The 26,309-nt window shown below is 42.6% G+C and overlaps 1 protein-coding gene across 2 annotated transcripts in view; it reads left to right on the top strand.

Annotated features, from left to right (window-relative positions):
* The window catches only part of CDC14A (cell division cycle 14A), a 181,587-nt gene that overhangs the window by 129,741 nt on the left and 25,537 nt on the right, over nucleotides 1-26,309 (top strand). For both annotated transcript variants that reach the window (XM_021715861.1, XM_021715862.1), the window contains 2 exons: nucleotides 14,457-14,616; nucleotides 25,721-25,836. In XM_021715861.1, the coding sequence (XP_021571536.1) occupies nucleotides 14,457-14,616; nucleotides 25,721-25,836 (276 nt within the window). The remainder of the gene's footprint in view (nucleotides 1-14,456; nucleotides 14,617-25,720; nucleotides 25,837-26,309) is intronic.

Genomic DNA, 26,309 nt, shown 5'->3' with positions numbered 1-26,309 from the left:
ATCTTTGTTTCTGTGAGAGGTCACTCAGTGTTATAGACTCAAGTTCCATCCAGGTTGCTGCGAAATTCATGATTTTGTTCTTTTTCCAAACAACCCTATTATAAAATGGGCAAAAGATATGAACAGACACTTCACAAAAAAGGACATCCGAGCAGCCAACAAACACATGAAGAAATGTTCAACCTCACTAATCATCAGGGAGATGCAAATCAAAACCACACTGAGATACCACCTAACTCCAGTCAGTATGGCAATTATCAACAACTCAAAAAATAACAGCTGCTGGAGAGGGTGTGGTGAAAAGGGAACACTTCTACACTGTTGGTGGGAGTGTAAACTAGTGCAACCTCTGTGGAAAGCAGTGTGGCGATTCCTAAAAGCTCTAAATATCAACCTCCCATATGACCCCGCAATCCACCTACTGGGAATATACCCTGAAGAACTCAAATCCCTCTATAAAAAAGATGCCTGCACACGTATGTTTATCGCAGCATTGTTCACAATAGCAAGAACCTGGAAACAAGCATGCTGCCCATCAAAAGAGGACTGGATTAAAAAAAAGTGGTACATATACACGATAGAATACTACGCAGCCATAAAAAAAAGAACAAAATCATGCTTTGTGTCTTTTAATGAGCAGAATTTTAAAATTTTGCTGACATTGAGTTTTGAAAATTGAACTTGTGTACTGTAACCTTACTAGTTTCACTTACTCTAGTCCTAGTAATTTTTTTTTATTACTTTCCAGTATGAGGTGAGATATAGAGGAGACATCCTTGTTTTGTTCCTCATCGTAGAGGAAAGTGACCGTGTTAAATGTGATGTTGCTATAAGGTTTTCATAAATGACTTATCTGAATGAAGAATTTTTTTCCTATTTCTAGTTTGTGGAGAGTTTTTATTTTTTTGAGTTGGAGTCTTACTTTGTTGCCCAGACAGGAGTGCAGTGGCCGTTCCCAGCCACCGCAGCCTCGAACTGCTGGACTCCAGCGATCCTTCCTCCTCAGCCTTCCAAGTAGCCGGAATTACAGGCATGCGCCACCATGCCTGGCTGATTTTTTGATTTATTGTAGAGATGAGGTCTCGCTGCCCAGGCGGGTCTCGAGCCTGTGGGCTCAGGCAATCCACTCACCTCAGCCTCTCAAAGGCACGGGATTACAGGCTGAGCCACCGAGCCTGGCTGAGTTTTTATTTTTATTTATGATGATTATTATTTTTGAATTGGTGTCTCACTGTCACCTAGGCTGGAGAATAGTGGCACGCTTATGGCCACCGCAGCCTCGACCTGCTGGACTTAGGCAATCTTTCCGCCTTGGCCTTCCAAGTAGCTGGAACTACAGTCACACACCACCATGTCCAGCTAATTTTTTGAGTTATTGTAGAGACGAGGTCTCGCCATATTGCCCAGGCTGGTCTCAAACCCATGTATTCTGGCAGTCTTCTTACCTCTACTTCCCAAAGTGCTGGGATTATAGGCATGAGCCACTGTGCCTGGTTGGAGAGATTTTATTAAGGATTATTGAACTCAGTTGATTTTTCCTACACCTGTTGAGGTATTCATATATTTTTTCTCCTTTATTGTGTTGATATGGTGAATGGCACTGATGTTGAATGCTGAGCCATGACATGGCAGACTTTGATATGCTGATGGTCGTGTAAGCTCTCTGTTTTTGATCAGGAAGGATACTGGTATGTTGCTTTCTTTTCCTGGAATGCTTTTGTTCTACTTGGTGTTGGGGTTAAGCTGACCTCATAAAATGGATTTGGAAATACTCCCCTCTTTGTGTGCAAGACGCATGATGGGAGTCTAAGGGTGGGATGAGGAGGAGGGTTGGGGATATGCAACTCTGGGGATGTTGGACGGCCCCAGAGAGCTTGTTGTGTGAGTGACATGTGAGCAGGGTGCGGCTGTAGTGGGCTGGGTCTGGAAGCCATGTAGAACCAGGTGGGTCGGCAGAAAAGGCTGGAGGCTGTGGCCCCAGGTGGCTTTCTTCCAGCAGCTTTGGGGTTCTAGGCTGAGGGTGGAGGTAAGGCCTCCGTAAATGGGTGGGGAGGACTTGAGAGGTGTCAGCGGTCCTGGTGTCCTTTCCCTCTCCAATGCTTTCAAGCCAGCTGGCCCCAGGAAGTCTGTGTCACCTGCTGTGTGCTGACCATTCTGAATGTAGCCACACCTGCTTCTGAGATGCACCTTTTGTGTGATAACTTTCCTTGTCCTGTCCCGTGTTGTTCTTGGTAACCCATAACTGTCTCCTTCCTCTGTTACATGCAGGCTGTTTAGAAGATAAGGATAGAGTTTCTTTCTTTCTGCCTTCCTTCTTTCAGCACGATCCCCAGGCTTCTGATGAAACAGCCAGAAATCCTTGTCTCTCTTCTGGAATGTCACTGCTACAGTGTCTGCAGATTTCAGATTATTCCTGGTGACCTTTCACTTAACCTGTCCATGTCACTGCTCTCTGCCTGGGAGATTGTCTTACAGGTGTTGGGGAGCCCTCCTTCTTCCTCTTTGTCTCCCTCCCCCTTCCTTCTCTTCCTTCCTTCTCCAAGCCACTATGGATTAGGCATATTCTAGGCACCTGGGAAGTTTCAATACAAGTGAAAAAATTTCTGACCCATGAAACTCATATATGGATGGGGTGGGGAGGGAGAGAAAGAGAAATGTTAGCAGACAGATGTATAAATCACATAGTTTCTCTGTTGATAACAGGTGCTGTGTAGAAAAATAAATCAGGGAGCCTTGCACGGTGGCTCATGCCTGTCATCCCAGCATTTTGGGAGGCTGAGGTAGGAGGATTGCTTGAGCCCAGGAGTTTGAGACCAGCCTGGGCAACATAGTGAGACCTTATCTCTACAAAAATTAAAAATAAACCAGGGAAGAAGAGAGGGTAGGAGAGAAGGCAGTTTTAAATAGGAGGGATGAGGGAGCTTGTTGAACAGGCATCTGAGCCACCACCTTGAGGTGGGCTCACATGGGCGATTTTTAAAACAATTTTTGTTTTTTCCTTATTAATTTATTTTAATCAATTAATTAATTACTTAGATTAATTAATTAATTTATTTTTGAGTCGGAGTCTCATTCTGTTGTCCAGGCTAGAGTGCAGTGGCATGCTCACGGCCATTGCAGTTTTGACCTGCTGGACTCAGGCAATCCTTCCACTTCAGCTGGAACCACAGGCATGCCACCATACCTGGCTAATTTTTTGTATTTATTGTAGAGACAAAGTCTTGCCAAGTTGATCAGGCTGGTCTCGAACTCCTGGGCTCAGGCAATTCTCTTGCCTCCGCCTTCGAAAGTACTGGGATTATAGGTGTGAGCTACTGTGCCAAGCATCCTTATTTATTTTTTAACTGACAAATAAACATTGTATAGTTTTTGGTGTATAGCAGGTTGCTTTGGTGGGATGGCTGACTCATGCGGACATATGTGCTGACACATGGCCTCACACTGACTCGTGCTGACCCATGTGCTGACACATGGCCTCGTGCTGACACATGGCCTCACATTTCTGTGGCAAGAACACGTAACCTCAACTACTGTATTAGCATTTTCCAAGTGTGGAGCACCTGCAAGTGTGTTGCTAACTGCAGTTGCTGCAGTGGACAGTAGCAATCTTGACCTCAGTCCTCCTGTCTAGCAGAAGTTTTGTATTCTCTGGCTGCCGTCTCCTCGGCTCACCTCTCCTTCCTTCCTACCCAGCCTCTGGTGATCGTTATTTCACTCCCCACTTCTGGCTTTGACTGATGGATTCCATGTGTAAGTGAGATCATGTGTTATTTGTCTTCTGTGCCTGGCTTATTTCTCTCAGTATAAGGTCCACATCTTGTTGTTGTAAATGACAGGATTTTATTTTTAAAGGCTGAGTAGTATTTCAGTGTGTGTATTTACCACATTTTCTTTTCTTTCTTAATTCCTCTTTTTTGTTTTTTTGAATGAGAGTCTTACTCTGTCACCCAGGCTGGAGTGCAGTGGCACAATCACTGCTCACCAGTCTTGACTTCCTGGACTCAGGTGATTCTTCCACCTCAGCCTCCCAAATAGCTGGGACTATAGGCGTGTGCCACCACACATGGCTAATTTTTTTTATTTTTTATTTTGTAGAGACGAGGTCTTACTATGTTGCCTAGGCTGGTCTCAAACTCCTGGACTAAGCAGTCCTCCCAAAGTGCTGGGATGGCAGGCGTGAACCACTGTGTTCAGTCTTCTCACAATTTCTTTATCCATTTGCCCATTGATGGTCACTTAGTTTGATTCTGTATCTTGGCTGTTGTGAATAGTACTGCAGTGGACATTTGCGTGCAGATGTGTCTTTGACATAGTGATTTCATCTCTTCTGCATTACGTCCAGTAGTGGGGCTGCTGGATCATATGGTGGTTTTTAAATTTTTTGAGAAACCTCTGTCCTGCATTCCATAATGGCTGTACCAATTTATATTCCCCATATGGGTATTTTGGAGAAGAGGGTTTCACACTGAGAACAACACTTGCTGAAGGTCTGAATGGAATATGCTGGAGGCCGTGAGTCTCAGAGGGAGCAGTTTGTTGCCTTCATTTAGGGTTGTAGTAACTTCTTGGTGGATGGACCCTTTTGTCAATAGATCAGGAACCTCTCTGGCTCTGGTCATTTTGCTGCTCTGAAGTCACTTTCTCTGATGTCGCCGCATAGCCCCTCCTGCTTTCGCTTGACTGATGTTTGCATGGCATTTCTTTTTCTGTCTTTTGATTTCTAGTTTGCCTTGACCATTATCAGTGAATTTCTTAAAACAGCATATAGTTGTGCCTTGGTTTTAAATCCATTCAACTGCTACTGAAGGGTGTCAGGGAGACTTTTCCCTCTCCATGAGGCCTCCTCTGACATCAGCTGGTAGGGCAGAGGTGCCTGTCACTGTTCATTTGGGGCAGAAGTCCAAGTTCTGCCATGAACACTTCGGAACCAAATGGGGCTGAGAGTGGGAGCCTCAGAACTGGCTCCCTGCTCTTCCTTGGCACATTTATGGAGAGGGAAGGAAGGAGCTGGGGGACCTCCTGACAGCCCAGCAGGGGTGGAAACCTGGAATCCCCCGCCCTTGCTGGCTGGGTAGGGGAGGCCACCACTGCGTGTCCCTGCGGTATTTGGCTAGAGTGGAGCATTGTTGTCTAAGAGTTTTCTGTCTTACTGGGATACCCTTTTCCTGGTCCTTTGACTAGAGAGAGCAGCCTTTTGTGGGGGTGTAAAAAAGTCACTTCTGTTGGCATTCCACACTATCACCTTCTTCAGCCCAAGGCTAGGGTGTATAAGGCAAAAAGAAAATCCTAGGAACTTACCACCACGTTGTCACGTGGGCCTTAAGGTTCCAACCAGGCTGCCTTTTTCTCTCTATTTTTTAGAGTCGTCTTTTTTTTTAAATATGTACTATACAGGATTTTAAATTTTACTTAGTGGGAAGGACAGGGAAAAGTACATCTACATTATTTCTCGGAATAGTGTTACTGCCTTATCTTTTAGGGTAATTAGTCTGGCTGTAATTTTCAGCATGGAGTCTGCTCTGTGGGCTGAACAGTGTCCCCCAAATGTATGCATGTCATAATCCCTGAGAATTGTGGCACCCGTGAGTGTTACTGTATATGGAAGAAGGCACTTGACAGAAGTGATTAAGGTAAGGGTCTCATTGTGGGGAGCTTAACCTGGATTATTTGGGTGGGCTCCCTATGGTCATGAGGTTCTTATTACAGGGACACAGGAGGAGCCGGTCAGAGGGGATGGTGGTTTGGTTACGGGAGCAGAGGTTGAACTGAGCCGGGGGGCGGGGGGAGGGTGGGGAACCACTGGAAGCTGACAGAGGTGGGAGAGTGAATTTCATCCTCAGAGTCTGCTCAACGACCAACTCTGCCGACACCTTGGCTTCCACTCGGGGGGCCCATCTCAGGCTTCCAACTCAGCTCTGTAAGAACTACTGCATCTATGGTGATGCTTTACAGCATCTGTAGGAAATGAACCCATCTGCTGTGTGCAGACAGTCAATGTGTACAGTAGGGTGTGTGGGTCCAGGTGACGCACGTGGAGGTTCTGAGCTGGTCTTATGCTTTGTGCTTTCTAATGTGGAATATTTGACGTAGGGAAGTCATATGTTTTAAGTGTTATTTAAGGAAGGTAGAATGTAAGATGAATTGGATGGAGATTAGAATCAGAGGCGAAAAAGAAGATGGCCATCATGTGTCTCAGGGAAACAGGGACTTAGCAGAGGGGTGGAGCCAGGCTGAGGAGTCAGAGATGGGGACCAGGAATATTTCAAGGAAAAAAATACCAGGCTTCAGAGATGACTAATATAATATGAGAGATAGTGAAGTCAACGGTGACGCAAAAGCATGAATAAGTAATGCATTCACTAAAGCGATAAGAGGGCAAGTACGTCTTCTGCGAGGTGTTCACCTGTCGAGGATGACAGGACAGGTTAAAGGAATTGTGCTCTTTCAGAGGTGAAAAGCCAATCAGTGCTTTTTAGATAACATTAATGGCAAATCTGTGACTATTCCAGAGCTAGTTTGTCACTTCCTGCTGGTCCTTGCCTCGAAGACCAAAACATGTCCTGGGTGTGTTTGATTTTTGTGTCTTACACAAACATCCCTCTTATGTCACTGGAGAGACGCGTATTAGTATTCTGTGAGTTGTTGATGAGTTTTCGTATTGGCAGGCTTCTCCTTTGTGATAGTCTGAAATGTTATGTTAAAACATTTTTAGGCTATAAATAAAACTTTCTGTTTCTAAAGCATCCATCAAGTGTATTTCTTCCCCCATCCCCCACGGAAAGCTGAAGTTCTTAAGCCAAAAATATCATTCTGAACCCCAAAGGTGTCTTCTGTCAAACTTCCTCAAGGTTGTAAAAATTATACACAAATATGCCTTTTTGTTACTGAGCCAACTCTGAGCTCATTTTTCTCAGAGACAATCTAGAAATGCAATGGTGGGGTCAGGCTGCTTTTACAATTTGGTTGATTCTGTTTATTGGATGACCGCTGTGTGGTCCCATGCTGACCCGGGGATTATGGTCTGTTAAAACCCTCATTCCTTTTAGTGGGATCCTTGAGGGACCAGTGTTGGGCTCCATGGGGACTTTCAGCTCACAGAGATCCTTTACTGATGGGGCCCAATATGCTGTTGTTTTTATTTAATATTTCCTCTGGAGACAGAGAACTCACATAAAGGCTAAACCTGGATCCTCTAGGGAGTTCTGTCTGCAAAGCAGAGCCTCCTTATTGAATGAAGTTGCCTTTAAGAAGCAGCAGTTTTAACTCTTGGTTAACTCTCAAGGTTAACTCTCAGTGGTTAACTCTTTTTCATTCTTCAAGCCATAAATCAAGAATTCCTCCATTCTGCCTTATTATCATAGACGTTTTCACCAACTTCTAGTCAACTGGGTATTTTTTTTTCTTTTTTTTGATTCGGAGTCTTACTCTGTCATCCAGGCTGGAGTATAGTGGCACACTCACGGCCACTACAATCTCGACCTGCTGGGCTCAGGTGATCCTTCCACCTCAGCCTCCCAAGTAGCTGGAACCATAGGCGCACATCATCATGCCTGGTTAAATTTTTTATTTATTGTAGAGACAACATCTTGCCAAATTGCCAAGGCTGCTTTCGAACTGCTAGGCTCAATCTTCTTAGCTCCACCTCCAATAGTGCTGGAATTCAGGCATGAGCCACAGTGCCTGGCCTTATTTATTTGTTAATTATTATTATTTTTTAATATAGATAAGTTGTTGCTATGTTGCTCAGGCTGGTCTTGAGCTCCTGGGCTCAAGCAGTCCTCTGACCTTAGCCTCCCAAAGTTTTCGGCTGAATTTTTAAATAATTTTTTAAATTGCAATAAAATACATTTAACATAAAACATTATTTTAGTTATTTTTTAGGTATATAATTCAGTGACTTCAAGTGTGTTCACTTGAAGCTGCTGCCACTGTCTAATTCCAGAACTTTCCCACCATTCCAAACAACAACTTTGTACTGGTTAAGTAATAAGTCCCCGTTATCCTTTTCCCCAGCCCCTGTTGGTCTCTCTTCTACTTTCTTTTTTTTTTTTTTTGAGTTGGAGTCTCACTCTGTCGCCCAGACTGGAGTGCAGTGGCCGCTCCCGGCCACCGCAACCTCGACCTGCTTGGCTCCAGCGATCCTTCCGCCTCAACCTTCCAAGTAGCCGGAATTACAGGCATGCGCTACCACGCCCGGCTAATTTTTTATTTATTGTAGAGATGAGGTCTTGCTGCCCAGGCAGGTCTCGAACCCGCGGGCTCAGGCAATCCACTCACCTCAGCCTCCCAAAGGCGCGGTATTGCAGGCTGAGCCACCGAGCCCGGCTTCTCTTCTACTTTCTTCTATCTCTGTGAATTTTTCAAAGTCTGTCACATAGGTGGAATTATTCAATATTTGTCCTTTGTGTCTGGCCTGTGTCACTTAGCATAGTATTTTCAGGGTTCATCCATGTTGTAGCAGGTATCAGGATTTCATTCCATTTTTGAGGCTGAGTACAATTCTCTTACAGTGTATACCACATTGTGTGTACTCACCCATGTGTTGTTGGGTATTGTGGGTTGTCTCCACCTTTTGGTTATTGTGAGTCACGCGGCCATGAGCACTGGAGCATGAGTATCTGCTTGATTTCCTGCCTTTAGTCCTTTCGTGTCTGTAGCTGGCAGTGGAGTCACTGGCTCATGTGGCGATTCTGTGTTCACCCTTCTGTGGACCTGCCACACCGTCTTCCATGGTGGCTGCACTATTTTACAGTCCCCCCTTCCCCCCACAGTGTGTGAGGGGTCTGGACTCTCTGTATTCTCAATGTGAATGGTTTTGTTTGTTCTGTTTACTATTCTCTGAATAAAACTCTATGGAAAGGGTTGGAGATGGGGGAAAAAAGCATTGCAGGCAGTGGTGCATTAGGCTTCATTATAAGGTTTGCATGTTGGCATGGACCAGTGAGTCGCCTCTGATTGTGGGTTCCATACCCAAAGTAGATTTAGCTAGTTGAATCCTTGGAAGAAATTTGCTAACTTATTTATTTCCATTTAGCCTCATTTTCTCATGTATTTCAAAATCAAGAACCTTCTCTGATACCTTCAGAAATTCTCTGTGCAAACATTTTCCTCCTACTCCTCCATTTGAACCTCAGTATTTGTAGAGAGCTTCCTGAATCCTTGTCTCCTTCCCACCCCCCTGAGTCCCGGTTTCTGCCTCTGCTCTGTCTTCCTTTGATGTCAACTTAGACCTTTTTACCAGCCCGATTCCTTATGCCAGGAATGACCTCGGTGTCCATAGTTGTCCTGGGACAGTGGAGTAGGATTTTGCTCACAGGACAGATTGGTCATAACCAGAGTGGGCCTGGGCCAAGCTAGAAAGTGATTTGACTTTCTGTGCGAAATGACCAAATAGTGGCTTGGGATGGGCACTGGGGTCAGGGTTGGGTTGTCCTGACAAATGTGACCTGGATAGAAGTGAAGAAGATGAAGAGTTAGGATGGTATAGATGGGATTAGGTTGGACTTAAGGACCAGCAGGGGAACAGATCAGCCAGAAACAGAAGCAACTGTACAACGCTGCCCGTGTGTTCTGGACTCACAAGCAGAAATGTTTACACCCGTGCAATGACTTGAGTTTCATTAGGGAAATAGTAAAAACATTTTTTTTTTCCTGGGTTAGAGTTTCACTCCATCGCCCAGGATGGAACGCAGTAGCCCACTCACAGCCAACCCAACGTCGACCTGCTGGGCTTAGGTGATCCTTCCGCCTCAGCCTTCCAAGCAGCCAGAAAAAACAGATTTTTAAAAGAGACCTGCAACGGCTCAATACCAGAAGCAGCCATAACTTGGCTCATAATAAAGCCAAGTTACGTTGTTATTTTCTTATGTCTCCTGCCTGGCTAGCACAAACCTGACCGACCAGGGCCAGAGTGTGGCTGAAAACAGGGACCCCACACAGACTACATCTGACAATGCTCTGTTCAAATCAAGACACATCTCTTGCTCCATTTTAAAGCACGTGTCCTAACCCCTGAGGGTCCACCAATGTCATGCTCTCTCTGCACGATGTTACCGAAAGATTTATTTTGAGCTGATGTATTAGCGTTACGAGATTTGATTTTTAAATCTTAAATACTTAACAAAATACATGTTTTACTTCTTTTGTCTGAGATGAAGCGTTTAAGGAGTAATAGGCACCACAATAATAGCTGCGTGGTTTGGGTTGCCAGTAAAAAGGTGTTTGCACGAAGTGCTACCTTTTCTTAGGAAGCCCTTGCATGCCACACTGCTCAGCAACACACAAGCCAGCTGTGACACCATATTCATCTTTAATATTCAGGCTCAAATCAAGTCTTTCCAGAGATACGACAGATTCAGTCTTTTACACCAAGCAAGTGCAAGTTGTCACTGTAATGTCATCTTCAGGTCACAGCAGAGTTTTCGTTTTATAACTTATTTTGGATTGGGTTTCTTTTTTTTCAATTTGACCTCTTGGGTCTTTCTTCTCTGCTGTGTTTCCACTTAGTGTTTTTTATTCCTAAAAATCTTTATAAGGTTTTCCCTTCATTTTGGGAATCAAATGTAAATTCCTTAGCATGGCACTCAGGGCCTGTCACGAGCTGGTTCCCACACACTTCTTTCATTTCCTCTGCTTCAGCCAAATTAGACAACCACCTTCCCAGTGTGTTCTTGGATGTTCCTGTTCTCTGGCCTGCATTATTTTCTTTCTTTGGTGATCCCCTTTGCTGGGTAAGTCCTGCTCATCTTTCCAGACTCTTCTGGATTCTTGGAAACTTCTCTTTGACTCCTTCAGATTGATTAGGGGCTCTTCTCCTGAGGTCCCATGCACACCTTGGTCACAGGGCTTGTAACACTGGGTTTCAGTTGTTTCCTGGGAACTCCCTGAGGGACAGGGATTTCGCATCCTCCTCCTGTCCCTATCCTTTCTGTGTGTTTGATTTATCTGAGTTTCTTACTATTTTTGACAAAATTGAGTCTTCTCTCCTTTGTTAGAGTTATTCTTGATTCCTGGGAATTTTGACCAGAGGTCCAAGACATTTGTTTATGAATTTGTAAGTTATTTTTTGAAGTATTCATCCTGTGTCAAGGATCCTGCTATTTACTTGCTCCTGATATTTGGAGGCTATGAGAGTCAAGCATCAGATGAAGGTTACGGTAAATACAGCATGAATAGAAGGTCTAGAGGCACAAAACATTAAAATAAGAATTTTTGAAGATGCCAAGTATGAGGGAGGCCATTTCATGGTTTTATGAAATTGTCCACAAGGGAAAGAAATGTTAAAAGAGTGTCTTGAATACATATTTTTACAGCTATTATACAAAAGTTAGCAATGGGCCGGGTACGTTGGCTCAGGCCTGTAATCCCAGCACTTTGGGAGGCCAAGGTGAGAGGGTTGCCTGAGTCCAGGGGTTCGAGACCAGCCTGGGAAACTTGGTGAGATCTCGTCTCTACAATAAATAAAAAATTAGCCAGTCATGGTGGCTCACGCCTATAGTTCCAGCTACTTGGCAGGCCGAGGCAGAAGGATGATCTGAGCCCAGCAGGTTGAGGCTGCGGTGGCCGTGAGCATGCCACTACACTCCAGTCTGGGACTCTGACTCAAAACAAAAACAAACAAACAAAAGTTAATTATGACTCTGTGGTGTGCTAACTTCATCAACTATGTATTCTAAGCTCAGAAAAGGCTTCTTGGTGGTTTTCTTCCAAAAAGTAACTTCTGCCTTTGTAGAAGACAGCTGTAGCCTCCCTCCCTATGACCTGGGGTGTGTAGGTTCTGGAAGTTTTATTTTATTCATATATTTAAAAACTCACCAGATTTTTGTTTTTATATTTAATATATTTAGAAACATACTGAAAGTTTTAAGGATAATGTAGACTTTCCATTTTAGGACGATGCTAGAAATGGCAACTTAGTCTTACATGTGGGTAACACGTTTTATATCTAGAACCTCTCTATTGGCTCTTTCAGAAATCAGATCTAAGGGGGGTTCCCCCCCCCTTTGTTTTATTTGGAAAATATTGAAAAATGGGCAAAAAGTAAAAGAAAAAAAATGATCTCTTACTAGAAAGTGGGGTAGGATATTATATTTCTAAAAAAGTCTCCCTATCACCCAGTCCTACCTCATGCTGTTAATACCTTTGCACCTATTCTACTGATGTCTAAAGGTGCCTTATAAATACTGTTGTTAAAAATATGTAGGGACGTGTTATCTATCTTTTTTTTTCTTTGAGTCAGGGTCTCACTCTGTCACCCAGGCTGGAGTGCAATAGTACGATCACAGCTTACCTTAGCCTTCGACCTCCTAGGCTTCCCACGTAGCTGGGACTTCAGGTGTACACCACAATACCTGGCTAATTTTTTTATTTTGTTTTTATTTTTGTAGAGACGAGGTCTGCTATGTTGTCAATGCTGGTCTCGAACTCTTGAGCTCAAGCAGTCCTCCTGCCTCAGCCTCCCAAATTGTTGGGATTATAGGTGTGAGCCTGGCCTCTTGTATCTTTTATGATAGCAACTTTAAAACTTCCTTTTCATATTTATCTAGCTTTGTTATGCTTTGATCTTTATTTATTTTGATCACTGTTTTGTTTTGTTTTTTTTACAAAATGAATGCAGCATATTGGTTTTAAAAAGTCAGATAGTGTAGATGTGGGAGGAAGCCAAATTTCTCCTGTCACTGTTCTCAGGGTACCTTGTCAATGTCTTGGTGAGTATTCTTCTAGATAACTGTGAACTTTCTGATAGTGTTGTAACATTGTCTCCTCTATTTTTTTAAAACAAAAAATGGAGTCTCACTCTCCATACTCAGCCGCTTGTGGTTTTCACCCTTTAATTCTTTATTTCATGGCCACTCTGCCCAGTTACCCACGTGTGAGTCCGTCCCAGGCTCTTTATCAGCTGTGTACTGTTTCACAGGGTGGATTTGCTGTCACCTAGTAAGCCAGGCTTCCATGAGGGTGTCCCCAGGATTTTGCTAGTGCAGGTTGTGGTGCAGTAAGCCTTATACCTTACACATAGTGTGCATTTCTTTTTTCTTTTTTTTTTGAGTTGGAGTCTCACTCTGTCGCCCAGACTGGAGTGCAGTGGCCGCTCCCGGCCACTGCAGCCTCGACCTGCTGGGCTCCGGCGATCCTTCCGCCTCAGCCTTCCAAGTAGCTGGAATTACAGGCCTGTGCTACCACGCCCGGCTGATTTTTTGGTTTATTGTAGAGATGAGGTCTCGCTGCCCAGGCGGGTCTCGAACCCGCGGGCTCAGGCAATCCACTCACCTCAGCCTCCCAAAGGCACGGGATGACAGGCTGAGCCACCGAGCCCGGCTAGTGTGCATTTCTGTAGGATGGTGCCTAGATGTGGACTAGCTTGATGGAAAGGATTGCACATGGAAACTTTTGCTGTGTTTTAAAGCTTAGCCTTTTCTTCAAGACTTTCAGCGGTATTTAACCATAAACAATAACTTTCTGCTTTGAGAGTAAACTCTAATTGGAGAGGGTTCAGTGAAACATTTAGGGAAGATTTTAGTTGTTTTTCTCCCCATGTTTTAACCTAAATGTATGGGAAGTGCGGAAGCTTTGAGAGGAGGTGTTATTTAGTCTGCTTGTTGTCTAAAGAAGAAATGTATATTCCTCTTGGTGGTGTCTCCTGGGTAATGCTGTTTTCTGGGTGTTGATCATCTTCATGGGCTGCCATGTTTCTGGTTAATTCTGTTCCATGCAGTATGGTATAGGACAGAAATAGAATTGTTCTATAGGGTAGTTTATTTTGAAGGAACTGGATGAAGGTGGCCTCATCAATAAAAATAGAAGCCCCAGATTGTCATTTTGCATATCCGTTTTAAATTCTTTTCTTATAACTTTGAAAACAGTTGTGATTGTGCCTTAGTGAGTGAAAGAATGCTTCTAGATGAACTTTAAACATCCCGCACCCCACTCCTCCTCCACTTGAGACTTTGAGCCCTACTTTTAGTTTGTGAGAGTGAGTTTCTAAAGTTATGAGTTCAGAACCTTTCACAGTGCCACACGCAGCAGGATAATAGATTCCATTTAACTCAGTTCTTCCCTCTATGGTTTCAAGTCCAATAAATTCCCTCTGTTTTTGTAAACAGACATCAAATTGCTATTTAAGAAATGTCTCACCGATTTCAAATTCATATGTAAAAGTCAAATGGGCACACAGTCTCTATTGCTATGAAATTTGCCTACATGTCTGGGGGCCTCAACGATCCACCCATGTGAGACAATACAGACACATAATGGAAGATGGATGTTTGTGTTTCAGATAGAACTTTATTTTGGCTTTTTAAAAGTGACTTTATTCTTCTTTATTCTAAGACCCCATAATCTTTCTAGTTTGATTTGTAAATATGTATCTGGTAATCTTTCTTTTTAAGATATACTTTTGAGGAGATGACATTTATTTTAAAGGTGATTATGTTTTCTCTCTCTCTCTTTTTCCACAGAAAACAAGCATCACTGTGGGTCCAAGGAGACATTTTCCGATCCAAACTGAAGAGTAGACCGCCCAGTGAAGGAAGTATTAATAAAATTCTTTCTAGCTTGGATGATATGTCTATTGGTGGAAACTTATCTAAATTACAAAACATGGAACGATTTGGAGAGGTGAGTTTTCTCTGGGAAGAGTCTATCTCCCTAAGATGAACGCTCTGTTTCCCATTTGGACATGTGTTACATGGCAGCATCCTTTCTCTGAGATGTTGAGAGTACCAGGCTTCTAGGAGTGAGCCATCGACCAGTACAGCAAGAAGCAGTGCAGGAGGCAGTTTATTTCTCTATCTGAGAAACATATTTACCTTGCAGGAGCATAGTGCTTTTGATATCATCTCCTTAGAAAGAAAAAAGCTGTACTTTATAGAGTGCATTTTTAAGGAGGCCACTATGGTATAGGGAATATTTACAGAAAGGAAATTAAAAAGCACCCACGTCCTATTTGAACATTAAAATGTCAAGGAGAGACATTTTAATGTGGCAGTTGAAGAAATAGTACATCTCAAAGCTCCAAGTTCATGCTGATTTGTGGAATAAGTGCAGAGTTGAAAACATAATTGGGGTAATTAAAAAAAATTAATATTAAGGCTTTCCTGTAAGCAAACTACTTTAAATAGTTGATATATATTGTCTGATTTAATCTTCATGACTTCCTGGTGAGTTAGGTGATATTACCTCTATTTTATGGTAAGGAAATTATATATCAGAGAGATGTTCTAACCTCAGTATAAAACATGATTCAATCCTTGTCTGTCGGATTCCAAACTCATGTTTTATCTATTACCCCCTGTTACCTCAGAATACAAACAGAAGGGACTTAACTAAGGGTCTGGTCATGAGCATTTTTGGAACCAGATGCAGCCTTGAGATGATTTGTTCTAGTTCCTGTCTTGTTCCGATAAGAAACTGTTGTTCCAGGACATTGATGACCTGCCCAGGATCCCAGAGTTGGTCAGGAGTGGGGTCGCTCTGAGCCTTGGAGTTAGCTCCTTCTGCTTCATTATACCTGAGATGAAGCCAAACACCTGGTTTATATGTGGCCTATATTTTTACATCCCTAAAGGAGCCAAAAAAAAGCTTAAAATATGTGAGCAGCAAGTATAGGTTTACCTTCCATTTGTCGAACCCAGTGGATTCGACAAAGGTCTTGTACAGAATCCTGCGTCTTGAGCTCAACCCTCTAGGAATCCAGACCAGAAGGGACACGTTATAGCTCTCTTAGGTCAGTGACTGGCAGCCCCAGCCAATTTCTTTTAGCAAGAGAAGCAGGCAGGGTGCTTGGAGATTGGGAGAGTGAGTTTTCTTCAAGGCAAAGAGTGAAGACTGCTGAGAGCAGTGAGTTTTAAACCCTGGGGCGTGTTTTGCTGGATGGTCACTGGAAGCTGGCTATGTCTACTCATTGGAGTCATCTGTCCTGATTGAATGTAAACGTTGGCCAAGGTTATGCTAGTGTTCAGAGCCTTGTCTTTGTGTTGCAGTCTGGTCTGTTAAAAGCAAACAAAAAGGACCCGAATTCACATTTTAGTGTGATCATATAGCTAAGCAAGAACACATGTTCCCTGCTCTTGTCAACATTTTCTGCCCAGGGTGACTTTAGATCAACAGGGCTCTGAGTTGTGAGCTTTGGAAGGATAGGCGGAGAGTTTATTTCTCCATCTGAGAAATGTATTTACCTTGCAGGAGCATAGTGCTTTCAATATCATCTCTATTATATCAACATCTGATAATTAGACCATTTTATTGTCATACTTTTCTAGACCCCAGTTTGTTGAACCTAAGAATAATAAACATTTATGTATTACTGGGAGGGTAAGAAATGCAATATGATTGCAATTTAAAATAAATCAGTTTCAAATGTCAGTGTATGTTCAGGTGTTGGGGTCTGCTCCCCGCCCTTCCCCCACTCCATCTTAGTCCATTCTTGCTGCTGTAATGAAACTCCATAGGCTGTGTGGCTTATAAACAACAGAATTTTTTTTTCTCACCATTCTAGGAAGTTCAGGATCAAGGCATCAGCAGACTCCGTGTCTGGTGAGGGCTTAATGTTCACAGATGATACCTTCTGGCTGCGTCCCCATGTGGCAGAAGGGACAAACATGCTGTCTCAGTTCCCTTTTATAAGGATACTAATCCCATTCTTGAGGGCTCCATCTCATGATCCAGTCACCTCCCAGAGACCTCCCCTCCTAATACCATCCTCTTGGGGGTTGGGATTTTGACATATGAACTTTTGGGGAATATAAGCATTCATACTGTATCACCCCCCCCTCAATAATTATTTTAACTTTAGCCAAAATAATCAGAGGACAAAAAAGAAAGAATTCAGAGATGCCAGAGAATGATGGTTGGTTAATATTTACACAGTGACATGTATGTGACTTTGGACTGCTTTGTAGCTAGCTGGTGCTTTGGGCAAGCCACTCTTAAAAATTCTTTGCTTGCCAGGCTTATCTGGTGCCAGCTCTAGAATATTACCTGAATACGGGAAATTAGTTACTCAAAATTGAACCTGGAGGCCACATAACATCAGTAAGGTTACCTGATCCTAAACCAGGTAAAGTAAGGACCAATGAGAGGCCTACACTTTACCTGTACGCAGACCACTTATGTACCTAATCCTGACTTGTACCCCGCATCTTTAAAATTAAATATAAAAAACACCCCAAAACACAAGATTGGACCTAAAAGAGTTACTGATATCTCTCTTATTCTTTTTTCTAATTTATTTTTATTATAAAGTTGTGGGGTACAGTTCACGGTTAGGTATTCAAACATTGATTATGCAGGTACTCTTGTTGATGATGTATTCCCTCCCTCCCCCAGCAGTTTCCCTCAACTACCAATCCTTCCCCGCCTCCCCTGACAGTTTCCCATTACTGCCAAACGCTTTCTTATAGTATTATAATTGTTCAAGGTCTGCTTATGAGTGAGAACATACGGTATTCTGTTCTTTGTTTCTGTGATAGATCACTGAGTATGATCGACTCCAGATCCATCCAAGTTGCTGCGAAGTCCATATATTTGTCCTTCTTTATGACCGCATAATATTCCATGTGTATATATACCACATTTTCTTTATCCAGTCCAGCTTCGATGGGCAACATGGTTGGTTCCATGTTTTTGCTATTGTGAATAGAGCTGCAACAAACATACATGTGCAGGTATCTTTTTAGTAGAATGATTTGAGATCTTCTGGGTATATTCCCAATAGGGGAATTGCTGGGTCATATGGAAGGTCAATTTCTAGTTCTTTCAGAAATCGCCACACTGTCTTCCAAAGGAGTTGCACTAGTTTGCATTTCCACCAGCAGTGTAGAAGCATTCCTTTTTCTCCACATCCTTGCCAGTATCTGTTGTTGTTTGTTTTATTAATGATGGCCATTCTTACTGGGGTTAGGTGGTATCTCAATGTGGTTTTGATTTGCATTTCTGTGAGGCTGAGCACTTTTTCATGTGTCTGTTGACTGCCTGTATATCTTCTTCTGAGACTCACCCCACTTCAAGGGACGCACACTCTCTGTTATAAATTGCAAGTGAAAAAAATAAGTTGAGAATGCTGTAAGGACTTAATGTGTTTCAAGTTCTATGCTAATTTCAGGGTAGAAGCCCATGGAAATTCTGGATTTTTTTAGTTTATACATACAGTGCAAAAAGGCAGTATTCTTCTAGAAGCTTCGTTTCTTTTTTAAAAAAATAAAAGATTAAAAGCAGAGATTCTAAAATATATTTCTTCTTCCTAGGCCTACAGGAGTATTCTTGTGTTTAATTATTAGGAAGCTCTGTATTACCTGATTTGGAGAATTTGAATATAGTTTTTTAGTGCTTAGGAGGTGAGAAGAGAACTGTGACCAGAATGCTGCAGGTCATGAATCTTCTTAGCCCACCTAGAGTGTTGATGAATCATTTAAAAACAGAGGTGTTCCCTTGGGAGCCCAGGCTGGACACTGTGACTTAACATACAACCATCCTGCGCATCTGGCTAGGCTCCGGCTCCTACTCCTGTCTGGCCTGTGCCCTGCCTCTTCTGTCCCCATCCCTCCCTCCCTGCTGGGTGATGCGCTCCCAAAGGCAAATTTTCTGTGTTCAACGTAGTTCTATTCCTGGCCCAGGACCTTAATAAATATTGCTTGAATGGATGAAGAAGGCATAGTCTCAGAGAGAAAGGGAAACAAATCCAAGGACAGAGCCCTGAAAATGGGTAATCAGCCAAGCTGCACAAGGGCGGTGTGTGTTCCAATACCACATAAGACCAGCGACCCATGCTCATCTTGACATCTGGGGGACCTGTGGGTCTGCTATGGATTGGAGTTGTTAAAAATTACCTTAAAAAGATGGAATTTAAGCTCTTGATTTAAAGTGCATATATTGACTGAGGATCTTAGCATGCGACAGCTGCCTAAATAGAATGTGGTATGTGCCAGGAGCTCTGTAAGCACTTAGCATCAATCAGCCCTTTTAATTCTTACAACAGATGTGTGAACTAGACACTGACACTAGGCCCATTTCCAGAAGGAAGTCAAGCTATCTGCCCAAGACCATGAAGTACTTGGTGGCACTGTCATTTGAACCCCAACACTGCCTGTAATAGATATTGCTTGAATGAATGAAGAAGACTTAGAGAGAGAGTGGAAAAAGAACCTTGGACAGCTCCCAGGAGGGCTCTGGCTGTCACCTGCTGCTGCCCCATGAGGTGTTAATGTGCCTTTAGTATGTTATATATGGTAATTTTGGACAAATCCCTGGCCAACTCCTCCTGATACATTTCTCTGGAGTTGTAAACTGGTTTTACCTTTTCTTTTCTACTCTGAGGCTGTCGGCCAGTGTTAGCACATCAATCAGTAGATGTCCTGGCTTAGCTGCATTAATGAGATGCAGGTGCTGCTTATGTTCAGCCAAGCTCACATAAGTTAACAATCAAGCAGACAGGGATGCAGTGTTTTAATTACATCTTTGAGACATTGTGATTATAAAATCCATCAAATACTCTTAAGCAAATTGCATCTTAGAACAGTCTGTGAAGTAAAACTTAAATCTCTCAGGCCCTGTTTTTAATACCTTTTCCCCTCATCTGACCACGAAGACATTCCAGTTCCAGTCTGAATGCTGCTGGGGTCCCCCGGAGACTGTTATGCAGGGAGATGACAGCCCCCTGCATCATGGTGTGGAGAGATCATTCTGGCTGTGGCATCATTTGGAGCTGAGGGTGTGGGATATGGGAGGGGGTCCGGGTTTTAAAGGTCCCAGCCAGTGGCAGCAAAAAGGGTGTCCAGAGGACGGATTTGGAGGGTTTGGATGATTCCAAACTCTCTGTGGATCAGAAGCAGCTTATAAAGATGGCATCTTGCCTCTCCCCAACCCTTACATCTCAAGGGGTCAACATCTGAAAGGGGAAGGAACTTCAGGGATGGCCTGGCTACCTTTCCTCACCAGTTCATTTAGCTCTGCTAACGTTCCATTTTCGTCTTTATCTTCTGGTTCTTTGACTTCTATTTTTACTTGTTTCTATTTCAGATTCTCAATTGATGTCACTTTTCTATTACAGCTCTTCTATCTCTACTCCTAGTGTGTTATACTCTGTCTTCATCAATCTTTTCTTAATGACTACTTCCACATCCCTTCTGGATGACTGTGCCACAGTTGAGTGTGTGTGTTGGTCAGTAATTCATCTTTATAGAGAGGACAACTGGTGGAATAAAATAAACATGTACCCTCTATACTCTTGCTTGTTCTTTTGCAAGGTCCTTGTCTGTAAGTCCGTGCTGCTTTGAAGATGGTACTGTTCTCGGTGCAGCGTTTAGTTTGCTGTGACTTTCTTGCCTTGATGCCCAGCATGAAAGTGAGTCTGTTGGTGCTTAGACCTGTCACAGGGCAGTGAAGAGCCTGAGAGCAGGTCCCTTTACTCTGGGAATAGAGATCTGAGGGGTTTCTTCATCAAATGTGGTTTGGTTTCTTTTCATCAGGTTCCAGGGAATCTGCTTCTCCCTGAGCAACTCAGGGCAAGAGAGAGTCCACTCTGGTTTGGGGGGAGAGGGGCTAGAACCTGAGAGCAAAGGGAAGTTAGTAATTTACACATGTGTTTGTCCTTCAGTCATTGTGAGGAATGAACTTGTTGTAAAGCAGAAAACCGGGCAGCAGCTAATGAGAGCGGTCTTCAGACTGCCCCCTGTCCATCAGTTTATGATATTGACTTATGCCTCCCATGCTTCGAACTGTCTTTTCTTTTTTGGGGAGTGGGGGTTGGAGTCTCACTCTGTTGCCCAGGCTGGAATGCAGTGGCATGCTCACAGTCACTACAGCCTCAACCTGCTGGGCTCAGGTGATCCTTCCACTTTAGCCTTCCAAGTAGCTGGAACTACAGGCATGCACCACCACACCCAGCTAATTTTTTTTGATTTATTGTAGAGGCAGGGGCTCACCAAGTTGGCCAGGCTGGTCTCAAACCTGTGGACTCAGACAATCCTCTTGCCTCCACCTTCCAAAGGGATTACAGGTGTGAGCCACAGCGCTTAGCTCTCGAATTGTATTTTCTAGTAAACATGTCCTGTCCACAGGCTCTTATGACCTGGAATGTATTATAGGATCAATCAACCAGCAAATATGAGGCTTGGTTATGTCATGTCTGTGTGTCTTCTTCAGTGCTTCAGGGCACCAACATTCTTTTTCCATGTGGCTTTTTAGTTTTTTAATTCTGTAAATGTGTTTTGAATAACATTGTACAACTAATTTGCCAAGATTTTGAAGGCTGTTAATTACTTACAGAGCGTTTTATAGTTTATATGTTATATATCTCTGAGTCCTAAAAATGTCCCAGATTACACACAGTTACCACAGAAACAAAATAAGGGACTATTGGTTTAGACAAACAACAACATGATTAATATTTTAGTAGATTTCTTCAGACCTGTGCTGCCCTTCCAGACCTTTTCTTGTGGTTTCCCACCTTCTAGTCCAGTCATCACCTCTCATCAGTCCCGGCACAGTCGCTTGAATGGTCACCCAGTCTCAGTCTCCTCATCCTCCTGACAGTGATAAGCTATAAGGAAATACTTTTAACATATGTAAATGAGGGTTGTTTTTGGTGTGTGTAAAGAACGCTTGCCAATCAATGTGAATGCACCATGTACTAAAATGAAACAATATGGGACCCTCATGGCTGATCAACACAAAAAAAATTCTGCATTCCTAGAAATGAGAGAAACACAAATTTAAGTGATGAGATGCCTATCAAATGTGTTAAAGAAATGTATGGTATTGGTGAGTGTTTAAAAGTAGCTAGTTGGAGTTGTATAGCCTTTTTGGAGAGCAGTTAGACAATGTGTAGAATAAGACTTTAGCATGAATTATGCTTCTATGAATTTGTCTTAAGGCAATAATAGGACAGTGTTCATAAACCATGTATACCTAGGAGAAGGTGCTTGGTAAGGCTGTTTCTAGTGCTGAAAGGCAGAGAACAGTTGGACCTAGGGTATTGGTTAAATAATGAAAATTGTCATACCTAGACAATGTGACTTTATGGACCCATAAAATGATAATGTAGAGGTCTTTTTTTGTTTGTCCTGAAATTTTTTGTTTGTTTGTACCGAAACACAATATATTTTTTAAGTGAAAAAGAACTAAGTTATAAAGCAACATAGGTGTATAATACAACCTCTTTACGTAAGGAAGAAGTATATTGGGGGTTTGTGTATCACACAGGGAACATTCTGGAAGACTGTGTGCCAGAATGTTAATGTTTTACTTTGATGGTACGTATATAGATAGTTTAATATTTTTTCATGCCTACTTTCTCTTAAACATGTCATGTGATAAATATATCTTTATGTGGTGAGTATATTTGTATATATAAGGTATATATACAAATACATTGTAAGTCAATATCTATATCTATGTGCTTTTTATCTTTAAAGAAAAGACATGGATTCCTTCTCCACAGGTTGAGAGTTAGGACTTTACAGTTTTTTTTCTTTTGAGAATGAGGTGCCTAACTTAAGTATAATTGAGAGAAGGAAGTAAAAACATGTTAAATCTGGGTAGTTAGGTGCATGGCTGTGTGCTACAGTATTTGTGTTGCTGTCTGGTTTGGAAACATATCCTAATTTACAAAAAAAGATTTGACCTTTAAGATTCACAATAGAATGAGAGAAAAATCATAATTTAAAATATATTGTTAATTTTAAAACTATATATCTTTTAAAATTAACTTTTATTTTTAAAGTCATATATAATCATGGTTTAAAAAAATATCAAAAGTGTTACATTCCAGCAATAAAAGACATGAGTTCCCTGTCCCCTCTTTCTGTACCCCTAACCCACTCCCCAAAGGGGGAAACCCCTAAGCAGATTATGCTGACGTTTTTCCTACCATATTTCTCAATACCTTGTTTATACTACTGTTTTAAAAATTAAGAGTGTGGGGCATTTTTCTGTTGCCTCCTGGTTATCCTAGATGGGATTTAGCTCTTCTGTTGTGCAATCACTACCCCTCCCCTTAGCTTCCCAGTACCACCATGCCATAACCCCAGTAATGTGCACGTGATTACCATGCAATGTTCACGGATGAGCTCAGAGGTGTACTGTGGCTTTTCTTGGTTGCATTTCTCTTTGTGTTTCCTGGAGCCTCTTTTATTTGCATAGTTTTCTATACATTTGGGAAAAGATAATGCCACTCCTGTGCCTCCCAAAAGTTGTGCCAAGCAGCTTTGAACTTTTTCAGAATCTCAGCACAGCAAGATGTTTTCCATTCTTTTCCTGAAGACATTTCTCCTTTCTAACCAAGTCGTCCCAGCCCTAGTATAGAGCTCTGATCCTAGGACTTTGCTTCATGCTCTTCAGTTGGGCCCCCAACTGGATCTCATATAATCTTCTTTCCTTTTTCCTGAAGCATAGCCTATAATGGTTTTTTCAGAAAGATTGTATGGGAGGGGAGGTACATTTTTGTGTCTTTGTTCTACCTTTACACTTAACTGAGAAGTTGAGTTTTGGGATTGCAGTTGGGGATCACTTTTTCTTAGAATTGTAAAGGTGTTTCAGAGCAAGAAATGCAAAAGACCCTCCTGGTTGGAGGGACAGGTGAGCTTTTATGGCTTTCAAGTGCCTACACAGGCCCCCAGTGGCCAATGAAACTGATGGGGAAGGATTGTGCCAGGCCCTCCAGAATCTCCCCTGGTCCATCTCACGAGGCCCATGGTCTGGAAACTCTGGCTCTGTGCCAGTCCTGCCATCAGGTCCAGGGGACTGGCACCACTGCAGCATGCCATACTCCTGCACCTGGGTGAGGCTGAGCCTGCCTCTGCCCAGCCCCAGGCCTTCTTGGCTGCTTCCTGCAGACTTCCTTTGGGGGTGAGGTGTTCCTCCCTCACTGGGTTGTATGAACAGAAATGGATAATAGTATGATAGACTCCTGAGATTTTATAGAGGGACAACTTGTGGCTCTCAGAGCCTCTGACATGGAGGCTCCATGACGCCCTGACTGTTCAGCTGGTGTCCTTGGGAGGAGGCCCTGTAGGGTCTTGGGCTGCTTTGTTGTGTGTAGAGTTCCACTAAGTGGCTCCCTCTCCTAGGAAGCTTCTGTCCTCAGTTCTTTCTTGCAGGTCCTGTGCTTCCACCCTATCCCTCACTCTCTACCCCCTCCTTCCCTCACTCCCTCTTTCTCTCCTTCTCTCCCTCTCTCTGCCTCCCTTCCTCCCTTCCTCATCCTCTACCTTCTTCTCTCTCCCTCCTTCCCTTTCTCTCTCTCCTCTTCTTTTCTCTTTTCTTCTTCCCTTCCCTTCCCTCTCCCTCCCTTCGTTCCTTCCTCCCTCTTATCTCTTGCTTTCTCTCATCTTCTTTCTTTTTCTTTCTTTCCTTCTCTCCTTCCTCTTGCCCATCTCTTTATTTCTCCCATCTTCTCTCTTCCCTTCCTTGCTCTCTCATCTCTTTCTTTCTCTTGTCTTCTTTCTTTGTCTTTCCTTCCTTCTCTTATCGCTTTATTTCGCTTGTCTTCATTCTTTCCCTCCCTCCCCCCTCCCCCTCTTTTCTTCCTTCCTCCCCGCCCCTTCCCTCTTTTCCTTTTCTTTCTTTCCTCATAAATGAAGTCATGAGATGTGTTATTCCTACCCAGGACATGCCTACTGAGCCCCAATGACTAGAATGTGACTGATGGAGGTTTATTTTTATATCTTCATCAATTAAGAGTCCTAGTTTTAAAGAGGGGAGGAGACTTTTATGGCTGGAAGGGATCTTGACAAATTGAAGCACTTTGATTTTTCAAGTGAGGGAAAAAAGCAAAATACAATCATTATGGATGCAATATTAGCAATGCTGTGGCATATATTTTAGAAAGAACATTGCATCTGAAATCTAGAAATCTAATTTTTATCTCATAGCTCTGTCATTAAGAGCTTAGGCAATATTCCTAACTTCCATGAATACTTCCTTTCTTATCTATAAATTAAGGGCAAGTGTGCCCTCTCCCGACCCCGGGTGTCATGAGAAGTAAATGTGAGCCAGCATGTGAAAAGACTAATATGGCACTTCTGTTTTTCAAACTATGAAGACTTATTTCAGAAGGAAACATCTGGTGAACATTTAAATCCTTCTGCAAGGGCTTGAATGCTTTTAATAGTGTTAATGACTACTCTGTTAATAAATTACTGTAGGGTGGGATTGGTAGTTGAGGGAAACTACCAGTGGAGGGCGGGGTACACCTTATCCTCAAGGGTACCTGCATAATGAACATTTGTATACCTAACCCTGAATTGTACCCCACATCTTTAAAATAAAAAGATGAATTACTGTATATATCCTAAATTATCTTATCTTGCATTTTTTGTAAGCAAATTGTAGAATTTGCAGTGGTGGTGCCTGGCTGTACCTGGAAATGTATTTGTACTGTATCTGCTGAGCCGTTCTGTGTCTAGGCTGTAGAAAAGGCACTGTTGTGTCTCTAGGTTGTGGTCCACTAAAACAAACAATGCCTTTTAAATTCTGCCACATTACAGCCATGCTGCTTTGGTTTGGAATTTGACATTTAACTGGCATATAACCAAGTGTTGTTTAGTGTATAATATACTTGGACAGTGCTGAATTCTTAGTGCATTTAAGCAACTTAAAAGTAATCCATATTAAGATCATCTATATGCAGTGTATCTATATACATAACCTAAAATCTATTAAGAAATCTATAGAAAGCAAATGTTTTTACTGACCATCCTGTGGAACGTTTGTTTTTTTTTTCCAGAATAATTTAGAAGAGGATGAAGATGTGGAAATGAAAAATGGTATTACCCAGGGAGACAAACTACGTGCCTTAAAAAGTCAGAGACAGCCACGTACCTCACCGTCCTGTGCATTTAGGTAGGTCTGTTTTTAGCTTTCAAATTCATAGTGTGATTCCTGTGTGGATTAGAACATTTAATCTTCTCTGTTGAATAGCAATCTATAATGCCAAGTTAACCTCATGTCTTTTGGCTCCTTACTATTTTGAGTTATCTGTTATTTATTTGATCACTGTTGGGAGTAGCTAAAGTGTAGAGAAGTTTATTGAAAGCAACAGCCACATCTCAGTCTCTGGAATCCTGCCTCACGCTCTAAGCATGAGTTATCCCAGAACTGTGTTGCATATTCCATTTGGATTTCTGCCCCACTCCTGTGAGTGGGTTTCTGGTCTTATGGTTAATTCTCACAGATGTGCTGAGACTTTTGTATTGAAATTAGTGTGTGGAAAAGCACTGTATGCCAGTCTTTGGTATATTCTAATTAATGCTGTGGCTTTCCCTTCTGTTATTGAGAATTGAATAAGCGATTCTTACCTGTAATGTTATCTGCCA

This window comes from Carlito syrichta, unplaced genomic scaffold (assembly GCF_000164805.1).
Source record: "Carlito syrichta isolate Samal-C Ts95f unplaced genomic scaffold, Tarsius_syrichta-2.0.1 Scaffold307934, whole genome shotgun sequence".
Lineage (NCBI taxonomy): Eukaryota > Metazoa > Chordata > Mammalia > Primates > Tarsiidae > Carlito > Carlito syrichta.
The sequence above is the reverse complement of the archived record's forward strand: the minus strand, read 5'-3'. Positions and strand labels throughout refer to the sequence as shown.